This window comes from Sciurus vulgaris, assembly GCF_902686455.1.
Source record: "Sciurus vulgaris genome assembly, chromosome: 17".
Lineage (NCBI taxonomy): Eukaryota > Metazoa > Chordata > Mammalia > Rodentia > Sciuridae > Sciurus > Sciurus vulgaris.
Window position 1 is genome coordinate 35665697 of NC_136478.1, and position 14078 is coordinate 35679774.

A 14078-nucleotide genomic window follows, 5' to 3' on the forward strand; every position below is an offset into this window, starting at 1 on the left:
ATTTACATGGCAAAAATAAATTTGGCAGCACTAAAAATACCTTTTTTTTTATGTGTTTAAGAGTTTTCTAAAGCAAAATTAGTCAATTTAAGAAGATTCCAAATGCACTGTACTTGAAATATTGCAGAATCAAAAATTGAGGCTGGTGCAGTGGTGCATGCCAGTAATCCCAGTGATTTGGGAGGCTGAGGCAGGAAGATGGTGCATTCAAAGCCAGCCTCAGCAATTTAGGGAGGCCCTAAGCAACTTCGCAAGACCTTGCCTCAAAATAAAAATATAAAAAGGGCTGGTGAAAAAAAAAATAAAAAGGGCCGGTTAAGTGCTACCTTGGTAACAAAAAAAAAAAAAAAAAAAAAAAGACAAAAATCAGAAACCTCACTGCACCCTTTTTCAACTAAAACAAAGAAAGACTGTAGGACAGAAATCTAGTTTTTACTAGGGACTTTGCTAATCACCTAGGGATGCAGTGTGTTTTTATTGTGATTTTGTGAAATACTCTACATGTAGTTAAGCAGAACTGCTTAAAAAACTTATATGTTAGAGCAAATTCTATAACCCATTCCAGAAACCACTTCTGGCAACAACCAGCTTTGGATGGATTGGAATGGGCAATACTGGGCAGAGAATGCAGTCTGAATACTGGATTTGACTTAGGTAGTCAGACAAGGTAGTCAGACATATTCTAGACTTCAGAAGATCTTAAAAGTTGTGAGAAAGACACATTAAAGCAGTTGGCTAAAAAAAGTAAAACTCATTTCAAAGGGATAAAAGGACATAAAAATAAAGGAAAGGAAGGGATGGGGGCAGGGAAGAGGAAAAACAGTAGAATTAAATGGACATAACTTTCCTATCCTTGTATTTGAATACACGACCAGGGTAACTGCATTATGTGCAACCACAAGAATAGGATACTAATTAGAATAAGTTATACTCCATGTATATGGACAAATATGACAAAATAATACGACAAAATACATTCCACTGTCATGTGTATCTAACAAGAACAAATAAAAGAAAGTTTAAAAAGAAAAGAAAAAAGGAAAAGCATGCTCAGGTTAGATTTAGTCTTACTGTTTTATATAAATTTAAATGGACCCATAAGAAGGTTGGCATAAATCAGAAGACAGTTTGATAAGCCAAACTTTTAAGATATATAGAGATATTTCATATCTCTTGAAAAACAGCAGTTATTAGAAAAGGGTGCATGAGGAATGTTTGGCAGCCTATATAACTTGCAGGATGATGCAATGGATCTGTAATACTGAGCCAGGAAAACAGTATGAGGCTATGGTAGATAAAAATTCTCAACAGGGTATATTTTCCATTCAAACACACAATCTATAAATTAGACTAAACAATACTCAGCTAATTTATGCAGTGTTTGCCGCAGGCTGAAACACTTGGTAACAAACTTGGGAAAGCACCTTCTTTACTGTTTCTGTGTTAATTCTGAATATCAAAACTCTGAGGTTTTTTTTCAAATCTCTCAAAGAAATGAAAAGGAAATCAGAATAACTAAAACAGATGTCTGAAAGTAGCAACTCACCTCTTAAGTGAATTCAACAGCTCTCAAGATTCAAGGCATAAAAAGTGTCTCTTTATTTTCCATGTGTCTGGTTCTTGATCTATCAAATTAATCCCTTAAATTACTACTGTGGAAAAGTGGAAATTCTGGTTCAACAAAGGTACTTATCAATGAAGATATTCTAAATTGAATCTCTGTGAAATTCTAGCTCACACAGAGCCTTCTATAAATCAATAGCTATGGCAGTGCTTGCTAGAAACTTGTTGGAGAAAGAGAAATGAATTCTATAAGAAGACACTAAAAAAATCTGCTCAAACATTAATGAAGCCTCAGGATGGGTGACTAACCTGGTGATGATGGCAAGAGTAGTAACCTGAGGGATCTGAATCTGCTGAGGAGTCAGCCCATGTTGTTCCAGTTGCTTTGGGATTAAGTGCCTATGGGCAATCTCTATCTTCTCCTCCTGTGTATACCCTGGAAAAGAAGGAACCCTGCTCTGTTATTATTCACATAGCTCCCACAATGCCATGCTTTTTTAGTGAATCAAATGTAGATATAACAGATTTTGTACTTGGAATGAATTTAAATGTTACTTTAAAAATAAATAAATATTACTTTAATTAATACTATAATCAGAATAAGAAAATTTAATCTAAATCAGTAACTGTTAAAATTCTCAATTTTTTCACAAACAGAATAAGCATTCACTAAACAGTGTTTTGCTAATCTTTCTCCTTAAATGATACATTTCTCACAGAAAAAGAAACCTCAAACCTTAGTGAAAATTACCTCCTCATTCTCAAATGCTCTGAAATTTTAAATAGAAAAATAACACATCCTTTTTCTTTAGCATAATTTGATACATTCTTGAAAGAATTTACACACATACACACACACACACACACACACACACACACACACACACAATTTCAACTAAATAAGCAGTGGGTTTCAAGGGAATGACTCCAAAGGAGCTTTTTCTAGAACTTTAAATTTTAGCAACAAAACAAAAACTAACATGTTCCTATAAGTTTTTTACCCCCACATATTGGAAAAAATATGTAAATACAAAATAATATATCTAAGAGATTTTATGTTCTTAGTTAGAAGCTTCATTTATTTAAATTTCTGTAAGAAAAAATTCCACCAAAACTAAAGCATCCTTTGTCTAACAAAACAATATTTTAAACAAGAACTGAAAAAGCATCTTTTGAATAGAAAAAGAAGGTTAAAATGATCAAAAAAGCTAGGAAACAGGATGACCAAATCTGCCAGAGGAAGAAGGTGGCATCACCTGCCTCACCGCAGCAGCTGCCCCAATTGTTCTTCTCCACGTCAGTGCAGTTTACGAATTTCCTGCCTTAATTTGGGGTTTCCAGGCAATTGAGTTGCAGTATTTGTTTATTTTAGTCTTAAAAATACACACAAGCAACTTTTATTCCATCACATTTTAAGACTATTTATAGGAATCGCAGGGCTTCCAGATAATTAAGAAATCTTACCATTCACCAAAGAGTAAAAATATATTTCAGATTACTGTGAAAAATACAATAAGATTTCATTTAGAATCTAAGTGCATTTAAATTCTACTCTATTTTCATTTTACAAGTACTCTCTGACTTTTTATATCTTCTAGGGCATAATAATTCTAAGCAGTTGAAATTAGGTGAAACAGCTCAAATTTAAGAATTAGTAAAGACAGGATTTTATCTTTGCACACTTTAGTGAGGAAGATATGGTTTTAAACAAAACAAAAACAAACAACAACAATAAAATATATATATATATATATATATATATATACATATATATATATGCTGGGTGTGGTAGTACTAGCCTGTAATCCCAGAAACCTAGGAGGCTGAGGCAGGAGGATCATAAATTTGAGGCCAGCCTGGGCAATTTAGCAAGACCCAGTTTCAAAGTAAAATGTCAAAAAAAGGGCTGGGATGGATCAGTGGTAAAAGGCCACTGAGTTCAATCCCATGCACCAAAAATCAAATCAAATAAAAAAAAAATAGTAACTACGTGATCGATTCTACTAAAAAAATTTGAAACTTAAAAGCACCATGCACTTTAAGATACAAATGAGTTAAATCTGAACATGTCAAAATTTATTCATGTTGTCTTATAGAACATACACATACTCTTACCTGTTATGGTACAAACAAACAGCTTTGCTGTCCCAGATTTTTTAAAAAATATTTTTTTAGTTGTTGATGGACCTTTATTTATTTATATGTGGTGATGATAACTGAACCCAGTGCTTCACACGTGCCAGACAAGTGCTCTACCACTGAGTCACAACCCTAACCCCCCAGATTTTAACTCCATATAAAAAGCTGGTTTATATACCTTATTCAAAACCTTTGAAGATTATACACTGGCACATTAACTCCATTACTCAAAATCCCAAAGCATGACTAATTTTAAAGGGTATGTTCAGAAAGGCAAGAAATGTCAAAAATAATTATTTTATTTGTGAATTAGTTACCTGGAACCTGAATGATCTCCATTCTGTCCAATAAGGCCGGTGGTATAGTAGCAGTGGTGTTTGCAGTAGCTATAAAAAGAACTTGGGAAAGGTCAAAGGCCACATTTAGATAATGATCCGTGAAGTTATGGTTTTGTTCAGGATCCAACACCTAGGGGAGAACGATAAACATTTAGACAAATTCAGAAGGTCCAATAGAAAGCTACACAAATTGAAACACACACAATATATCTGCAAGGTTGACATTTCTGCTCAACATAGTTAGTTTGGTAAACAGGTATAAGACTAAAACATGAGAATCATAATTTGCATTTCCCATACTTTAAATACTTTTTATTAATAAAACATGTTCAGTGTCAAGCACAAAGAAGCAAAAGTTACACTCTGTTCTTAAATCTATTTATTAATACCTCATCATATGGTAATTACAAGTAATCAATCCTGAAGAACCAGTTTGGTAGCACACACTATCTGAACTGCTATAGGAATATAAAGTAAATGTGTAGAGTATTTTGAAATTCTTAGGTAACAAGTAAAATAATAGTAAGTATATCCCTCCTCAAACATCAGAAATTCTGGTATAAATTCTTCAATGGAAAGGGGAATTCCAAATAAGAGTAAACTAATGAAAATTACTATTTTGTTATGTTCTAATACAGCATAGCAAAAAAATTAACTTAAAAATGCTTTAAAGCACAATCTTTCTGCTTACAATAAACATCAACAGATCTTAAAGATATTTTAATTTAACAATTAGATTCTTAAAATAGGCTATATCTTCTTAAGGTTACTGCTCACATGCTTCAGGTTATAGGCACACATATTACCAGGCCTACATAAGGGCCTTAAATAACAAGTACCTTTCACGTGTTCTAAATCTTAAACACACTACCCCTTTCACTTATGCAGAATTACTCTAAATAGGGTTGACAAAATATTCAAAAAGGAAATAACATAACTAAAATATTTACTATGATTTTACTATAAAATAGCCTTTCCCTGTTTCTGTTCTTTTAAAGTTATACTTATTTTAAAAAATATCCAGAGAGATACAAGATGGCGGACTAGAGGGAGGCTGTGTTCCTTGTCACTCCATAACTCGGATTGCAAGCAGAGGATATCTCTTTCTCTGTGAGGCAGTCTTTGCTTATCGACCCTCTGCTGTTTACCCCATTTGTCCACTGAGATCACCTGCAGTCTGCCAGCATATGATTACTTTTTGAATGCAAATTGCTCACTGACTGCTGCCTATCATCTGCCATTTGCCCGTTTGCCAGCCTCTTGCCTGCCCATCACCAGCCTTTCACCTACTCAACACCCACTGCCTGAGGTCCACCTGCTGATCGTCCACTGGTAGTCTGTGCATTGACTACAGACTGCCAGTAGATCACCAGCTGCCTGGAAGTCCACTGTCACAGTATCTGCAGATTTGGTTATAGGTGGCTGCCGCCATTTTGAGACAACAATCAGGACCTGCAGGAACCCTGGCCCGACCAAACGAGCCCCACCTCCAGGACCCCTCAGCCCAACTGACTGCACCCTGCCTCCAGGACTCCCAGACCGCCTGATTGCGCCCCACCTCCAGGACCCCTGGCCTGACCACGCCCATGCCCTGAGTTGCAGCTCCCTATTTGCCAACACATTTGGAAGCCAGTGCAGCCATCTTGGATTATCCTGGAAGTGGAAGCTCCCATCTTTAGGTGGGGCAAATCCCAACCTGAGATGCTTGCTGAAGACTGGAAGTTCATTGTCAGGTACCTCTCATGCATTAGGCTACTGAAGACTGGGAGGTTTGAATAGTATATGACTACTATAATGTAGATTTTTTTTTTCTCCTTTTTGAAAATTTTTAAGTTTTTATTTTTTTATTTTTCTTGTTCTATTTTCCTTTTCTTTACCTGTTTCCTCAGAGTCTCTTTCTCCCCTTTCTCATGCTAACAACCAACTTCTTTTGATTACACTTTCACTCTTTGTATGATCTAGAACTTCTGTATACTCTTTTCTTATGCCATTAACAGTAACATTCTACACCCCTCACCACCTCTTTGTCCTCCATTAGAAACTGCAGAACTTATTGCAAATGTATTTGTTATACTGTAGATAATAACTGAACTCATCCTCTCTGTTTATTATGACAATATTGTTAACTTCTTCATAGGGGTTATTTGGTTTAGGGCTACATATTGTCTGTACTGGGTGCTGCTAATATTGATCTCCTTAAAGAAGAGGTTTCGGAAACCTGTAGGGTCACTATAAGTCTACAGGGGGGAGACTGCAATAAACCCAGATCTGCACAGCTAGAGGGGAAGATACATGAACAACATGAAAAACAAGTGAAGAAAATGTTCCGAACAAACCTAGATTCTATATTAATAGAATCCAGTGTCAGCATAGTAGAAGAAATGTCAGAAAAGGAGTTCAGAATACACATAATTAAAATTACTTGTGAAGCCAAGGATAAGATAAGACAGCAAATGCAGGCAATGAACGATCAGTCCAATAAGTAGTTGAAAGAGCAACCGCAGGAAGCAAAAGATCATTTCAACAGAGAGAGATTCTCAAAAACGAACAAACAAACAAACAAACAAGTCCCTGAAATGAAGGAAAAAATAAACCAAATAAAAAACTCAATGGAAAGCATCACCAACAGACTAGATCACTTGGAAGATAGAACTTCAGATAATGAAGACTAAATATTTAATCTTGAAAATAAAGTTGACCAAATAGAGAAGATGGTAAGAAATCATGAACAGAACCTCCAAGAACTATGGGACATCATGAAAAGACCAAATTTAAGAAGTATCAGGATTGAGGAAGGCATAGAGATACAAACCAAAGGAATGAACAATCTATTCGATGAAGTAATATCAGAAAATTTTCCAAGCCTGAAGAATGAAATGGAAAATCAACTACAAGAGGCTTACAGAACACCAAATGCATAAAATCACAACAGATCCACACCAAGGCACATTATAATGAAAATGCCTAACATACAAAATAAAGATAGGATTTTGAAGGCTGCAAGAGAAAAGCATCAGATTACATATAGGAGAAAGCCAATACAGATATCAGATTTCTCAGCCCAGACCCTAAAAGCTAGAAAGGCCTAGAACAACACATTTTAAGCTCTGAAAGACATGGTTGCCAACCAAGAATCCTATACCCAGCAAAACTAACCTTCAGATTTGAAGATGAAATAAAATTCTTCCTGATAAACAAAAGTTAAAAGAATTTACAAATAGAAAGCCTGTGCTTCAGAACATTCTCAGAAAAATATTCCATGAGGAAGAAATGAAAAACAACACTGTAGGCCAGCAAAGGGAGGAACTACCTTAAAGGAAAAACCAATCAAAGGAGAAACCAGCCAACTTAAAAACCAAAAATAAGCCCAAATGACTGGGAATACAAATCATATCTCAAAAATAACCCTGAATGCTAATGGCCTAAACTCATTAATCAAAAGAAATAGACTGGCAGAATGGATTAAAAAGAAAGACCCAACCCAACAATATGCTGCCTTCAAGAGACTCAACTCATAGAAAAAGATGTCCATAGACCCAGGTAAAAGGATGGGAAAAAACCTACCATGCACACAGAATCAGTAAAAAAGCAGGGGTTTCCATTCTTACATCAGAGAAAGTGGACTTCAAGTCAAAGTTAGTCAGAAGGGATAAAGAAGGACATTTCATACTGCTTAAGGGAACCATAAATCAGGAAGACATAACGATCATAAATATTTATGCCTCAAACAAATGGTACATCCATGTACATCAAATTCTTCTCAATGCCAGGAATCAAACAGACCACAACACAATAATTCTGGGTGACTTTAACACACCACTATCACCACTGGAGAGATCTTTCAAACAAAAACTAAACAAAGAAACCACAGAACTCAATAACACAATCAATAACGTAGACTTAACCGACATATATAGAATATTCCATCCATCAATGAGTGAGTACACTTCCTTCTCAGCAGCACAGGGATCCTTCTCTAAAATGGACCACATGTTATGCCACAAAGCAGCCCTTAGGAAATGCAAAAACAAAAACAAACAAAAAACCGAGATACTACATTGTGTTCTATCAGATCATAATGGAATGAAATTAGAAATCAATGACAAAATAAAAAACAAACTATTCCAACACCTGGAGATTAATAATACGCTATTGAACGACAACGCATGGATAACAGAAAACATCAGGGAGGAGATAAAAAAAATTCTTAGAGGTCAATGAGAATGACGATACAACGTATCAAGATCTCTGGGGCACTATGAAAGCAGTACTAAGAGGAAAATTCATTACATGGAGCACATTCAAGAAAAGAAAAAGTCAACAACTAAATGACCTAACATTACAGCTCAAAGTCCTAGAAAAAGAAGAACAGAACAACACCAAAAGTAGAGAAGACAGGAAATAATTAAAATCAGAGCTGAAATTAATGAAGTTGAAACAAAAGAAACAATTTTAAAAATTGACAAAACAAAAAGTTCGTTCTTTGAAAAAGTAAACAAAATAGATAAAGCTTTAGCTACACTAACAAAGAGAAGGAGAGAGAAAACTCAGATTACTAAAATTCATGATGAAAAAGGAAATATCACAACAGATACCACTGAAATACATAAAATAATGAGAAGCTACTTTAAAATCTATATTCCAACAAAACAGAAAATACCAAAGACATCAACAAATTTCTAGAGACATTTGCTCCTCCCAAACTGAACCAGGAGGACAAATACAATTTAAACAGATCAATATCAAGCAATGAAAGAGAAGAAGCTAGCAAAAGTCTACCAACCAAGAGAAGCCCAGGACCAGATGGATTCTCAGCTGAGTTCTACAAGACCTTCAAAGAACTTATACCAATACTCCTCAAAGTATTTCATGAAATAGAAAAGGAAGGAACCCTTCCACATTCATTCTATGAAGCTAGTATCACACTGATACCAAAACCAGACAAAGACACATCAAGGAAAGAAAATTTTAGACTGGTATCTATGATGGATATAGATGCAAAAAAGCTTAACAAAATTCTGGCAAATCGCATACAAAAACATATTAAGAAAATTGTGCACCACAATCAAGTAGGGTTCATCCCAGGGATACAAGATTGGTTCAACATCCGGAAATCAATCAATGTAATCATCACATCAATAGACTTAAGGTTAAGAATCATATGATTATTTAAATAGATGCCAAGAAAACATTTGACAAAATACAACACCCTTTCATGCTCAAAACACTAGAGAAAACAGGGATAGTAGGAACATACCTGAACATTGTAAAGGCTATTTATGCTAAGCCCATGGCCAACATCATTCTTAATGGAGAAAAACTGAAAGCATTCCCTTTAAAAACTGGAACAAGACAGGGATGCCCTCTTTCACCACTTCTATTCAACATCATCCTTGAAATACTAGTCAGAGAAATTAGGCGGAACAAAGAAATTAAAGGGATATATATAGGAAAAGAACTCAAGTTGTCACTGTTTGCTGATGACATGATTCTGTATTTAGAGGACCCCCCCCCCAAAAAAAAAATCCTAGACCTAATAAATGAATTCAGCAAAATAGCAGGATATAAAATCAACATACATAACTCTAAAGCATTCTTTATTCATAAGTAATGAATCATCTGAAAGGAAAATGAGGAAAATAACTCCATTCACAATAGCTTAAAAAAAAAAAAAAAACTTGGGAATCAATCTAACCAAAGAGGTGAAAGACCTCTACAATGAAAACTACTACAGAACATTAAAGAAAGAAATTAAAGAAGACCTTAGAAGATGGAAAGATCTCCCATGTTCTTGGACAGGCAGAATTAATATTATCAAAATGGCCATACTTCCAAAGGTGCTATACAGATTTAACGCAATTCCAATTAAAATCCCAATAACATTTCTCATAGGAATAGAGAAAGCAATCATGAACTTCATCTGGAAGAACAAAAGCCCCAGAATAGCCAAAGCAATCCTGGGCAGGAAGAGTGATGCAGGAGGTATCACAATACCAGACCTTAAACTCTACTATAGAGCAATAGTAAAAAAACAGCATGTTATTGGCACCAAAATAGAAAGGTAGATCAATGGTACAGAAGACTCAGAGATATACCCACATAAGTACAGTTATCTCATACTAGACAAAAGTGCCAAAAATATACAATGGAGAAAAGATAGCCTCTTCAACAAATGGTGCTGACAAAACTGGAAATCCATATGCAGTAAAATGAAATTAAAACCCTATCTCTCACCCTGTACAAAACTCAACTCAAAATGGATCAAGGACCTACGAATTAGGCCCGAGACCCATCACAAAACAGAAGAAAGAGCAGACTTGAATCTCCATCACATTGGCTTACTACCAGACTTCCTTAACAAGACCCCTATAGCAAAAGAAATAAATGCAAGAATCAATAAATGGGATAGATTCAAACTAAAAAGCTTTTTCTCAGCAAAGGACACAAGCAATAATGTGAAAAGAGAGCCTGAAGAGTAGGAGAAAATCTTTTTCACACACACATAGACTCCAAAATTTATAAAGAACTTAAAAAACTTCACACTAAAAATACAAAGAACCCAATCAATAAATGGGCTAAGGTACTGGGCAGACACTTCACAGAAGATATTAACAGGTGATTAACAAATACATGAAAAAGTGCTCATCATCCCTAGTAATTAGAGAAATGCAAATTAAAACCACCCTAAGATTTCATCTCACTCCAATTAGAATGGCTATTATCAAGAACACAAGCAATAAGTGTTGGCGTGGCTGTGGGGGAAAAGGCACACTCATACATTGCTGGTGGAGTTGCAAATTGGTACAGCCACTCTGGAAAGCAGTATGGAGATTCCTCAGAAAGCTTGGAATGGAACCACCATTTGACCCAGTTATTGCACTCCTTGGTTTATACCCAAAGGACTTAAAATCAGCATACTACAGTGATGCAGTCACATCAATGTTCATAGCAGCTGAATTCACAGTAGCTAGATTCTGGAACTAACCTAGATGCCCTTAATTGACGAATGGATAAAGAAACTGTGGTATACATACACAATGGAATATTACTCAGCCATAAAGAAGAATAAAATTATGGTATTGCACTGGTAAATGGATGAAGCTGGAAATTATCATGCTAAGTGAAATAGGCCAAGTCCCAAAAACCAAAGGCTGAATGTTTTCTCTGATAAGTGGATGACGATATATATTGAGGGGCAGTGGCAGTGGGGGGAGAGAAGAATGAAGAAACTTTGGATGGTGTAGAGGAAAATGGAGTGGGAGGTGGTGGGGGAAGGAAAGATAGTAGAATGAGACAGACAGTATTGTCCTATGTATATGTATGATTACATGAATGGTGTGAATCTACATAGTGTACAATCACAGAAATGAAAAGTTGTACCCCATTTGTGTACAATGGATCAAAATGCAGTCTGTGAAAATAAAAAAATTAAAATTTAAAAAATATATCCAGTTATCCTTAATTCTAAGCTCTTTCCATATAATCTTGAATTCTGTTAAAAATTCATTATTAAAAAGTTTTTCATTATTACTGAAAATTCAGTGTTTATCTACATAACAAAGACTACTTTCACAAAACTAAATCATATTTGATGTTATAAAAAAGAGGAATTTCCAAGACTTCAAAGAAAACTCTTATATTCTGTAAAGAATTAAAATTAATCTCACTATCAATAATCTGTCAGTTCAGGTAAAGTAATTTTTTTCCCTTTAATTTTTAAGACACTGGGGTTTTTAAAAAGTAGAAAAATTAGTAACACAATGTTTTTGAAATATGAATGAAGTCTTTAAAAATGCATTATAGGATATTTAAGTTATGGGGAGATAAAATTAGTGATGTCCAATTTGTCTGCATTCATCTTTTATTCAGGAAAACACAAAAAGAAATGCAGACTTAAAACAGCATCAGAAATACTGATCAATATTCTACCAGAAAAGAAGAAATTCTAGCAACCAGATGAAGCCTCAAGGCAAACTGGTGAGTCCATAAAGGGACAAAAATTTCACTAAAAACGCTGAAGCCATGATTCAGGTACAGTGGTACACACCTGTAATCCCAGTGACTTGGGAGGTAGCGGGATTGCAAGTGCAAGGTCAGTCTTGGCAACTGAGCAAGACCTTGTCTCAAAAAAAAAAAAAAAAAAAAAAAAAAAAAGACAACCTACAAAAAAGGTATAGGAATAGAGCTCATTGACAGAACGCCTCTGGGTTCAATCCCAGGACTGGAAAAACAAACAAAAAACCCTGAAGTCAACAAATCTCTGCTTCTTAACCCCACATTCAGAACCAGAGTTTCCACTGCCCAACTCACCCACATACATAGTCTGGTTTGCAGACTGATTAGACTTATTTCTTCTCTCTTCTTCCCAGTTAAAAGGGCCTTCTATCAAACCTAGGGCTATGATTCTTACCTAACAAAGAATGTCTGGGAATGGAAGTAGCTGTGATATGACACCTTATTCCTAGAAGCATGAAGTCCGGCTGGGGGTGGGGGTGGGGGTGAGAAGGATGTCTACCAAGAACTGTTCTTCAACGATAATTTCTACCAAGGGAGGAACGACTGATGTTTATAGGCAATCCAGGAATATACCTGCTTATTATAGATGACTGTAATGGCTTTAGGTTATGGTAGTATGGTTATGAATTGTAACAATCTATGCATTTTAGATTTAGAAACTGAAATATTTATAAAAGACATGATGTCTGGAACTGGCTTGAATATCTTCAAAACTTAGAATGACAGAAAATATGTAATGTATATAAATGAAGCACAACAAAAATAAACACCTGTGAATCCACTCCCATTGAGGTCACATTTGTATTTATGTTTAGAACAGTAAAAAAGTGACCCATCCTAAGCACGAGTAGAAAGTATTAGTATGAATATTGATCACATTTATCTAAAAATATCAGAAAAAAATTATCTTTTTAAATAATATATAAATGAAAGTGATGGCCTCCCTTGGTATACACATCATATAAGTGAGGTAAGTAAGAAAAGGACAGAAATTCTGTTACATGAAAGGCTGATTGTGGTGCCCATGCACAACAGCTTTCACTGTAACTCACAGATGGTCCATATGTGTCTGACCAAGTGTTCTCATACATGCAAACGGAGAAACAGAGTGGTTTAAAAAGATTACTGTGCAATATCATTAAAGATAATATATGTAAACGTATGAACAATAAGAGAAAATAGGAGTTGACACTTTCATTTCCAAAATGTGTTGATAACCACGTTACAAAGTTAAAAGTTATTTAATTAAAGCACATTGCTTTGACTAAAAATATAATTATTAGTACATAAATACTTTGTGTGTGTATGTGTGTATGGAGAGCTATATATGTATACCTCCTTTGTTATGGACTGAATGCTCCCTAACCCCCAGTGTAACTATCTGGAGACAGGAACTTTAAGAATATAATTTAAGGTTTAATGAGTTTAAGAGTGAGGCTGTAATTCAATGCAACTGGTATCCTTATAAGAAGACAAAGATGTCCCCAGCTGAAAGCAAATGAGATACAAATGATACATTCAGAATATGGTAAAAAATGTATGTCATGAACCTTTGAAATGAATACATGAAAATTAGTAAAAACAAGAATATGAACTCTTTATCTGCCAAAGACCCACAGTACTTTCTATGTGGCACAAAAGCCCATGAGCTCCATGGGAGTATCTCTACAGATGACACTCCCTTCAGGAGCTGGTGGCAAGAAAGTCAGTGGGTCAGCTCCATGACAAGAGCTGAGACCACCCTCCCCAGTGGCATGGATGCGATAACACACTGCAGCCAAATTTTACCAGTTTTGTCTAATTCTTTTTTCACTCACTTTCTACTATCTGCTCTTTACCATGAGTCCTTTATTCCTGAATGAGTCCTATTTGGTACTGTTTATGAGACAGACTACAAATTCTGATTATTTGTAGAGTTAGGAATGTTGTATAACATGGTAAAGTAGATTTAAACACTATTATTAAGATATTTTGCCATTTAAATTGTATGCCTTTCTAACTTCAAATGTCTGCATAAAATGA

The 14078-nt window shown here is 35.2% G+C and overlaps 1 protein-coding gene across 2 annotated transcripts in view; it reads right to left on the reverse strand.

The window, feature by feature from the left end:
• The window catches only part of LONP2 (lon peptidase 2, peroxisomal), a 117226-nt gene that overhangs the window by 36805 nt on the left and 66343 nt on the right, over positions 1 to 14078 (reverse strand). For both annotated transcript variants that reach the window (XM_079117630.1, XM_079117631.1), the window contains 2 exons: positions 4020 to 4170; positions 1873 to 1999 (listed from right to left, as the gene is read on the reverse strand). In XM_079117630.1, coding sequence (XP_078973756.1) covers positions 1873 to 1999; positions 4020 to 4170 — 278 coding nt within the window. The remainder of the gene's footprint in view (positions 1 to 1872; positions 2000 to 4019; positions 4171 to 14078) is intronic.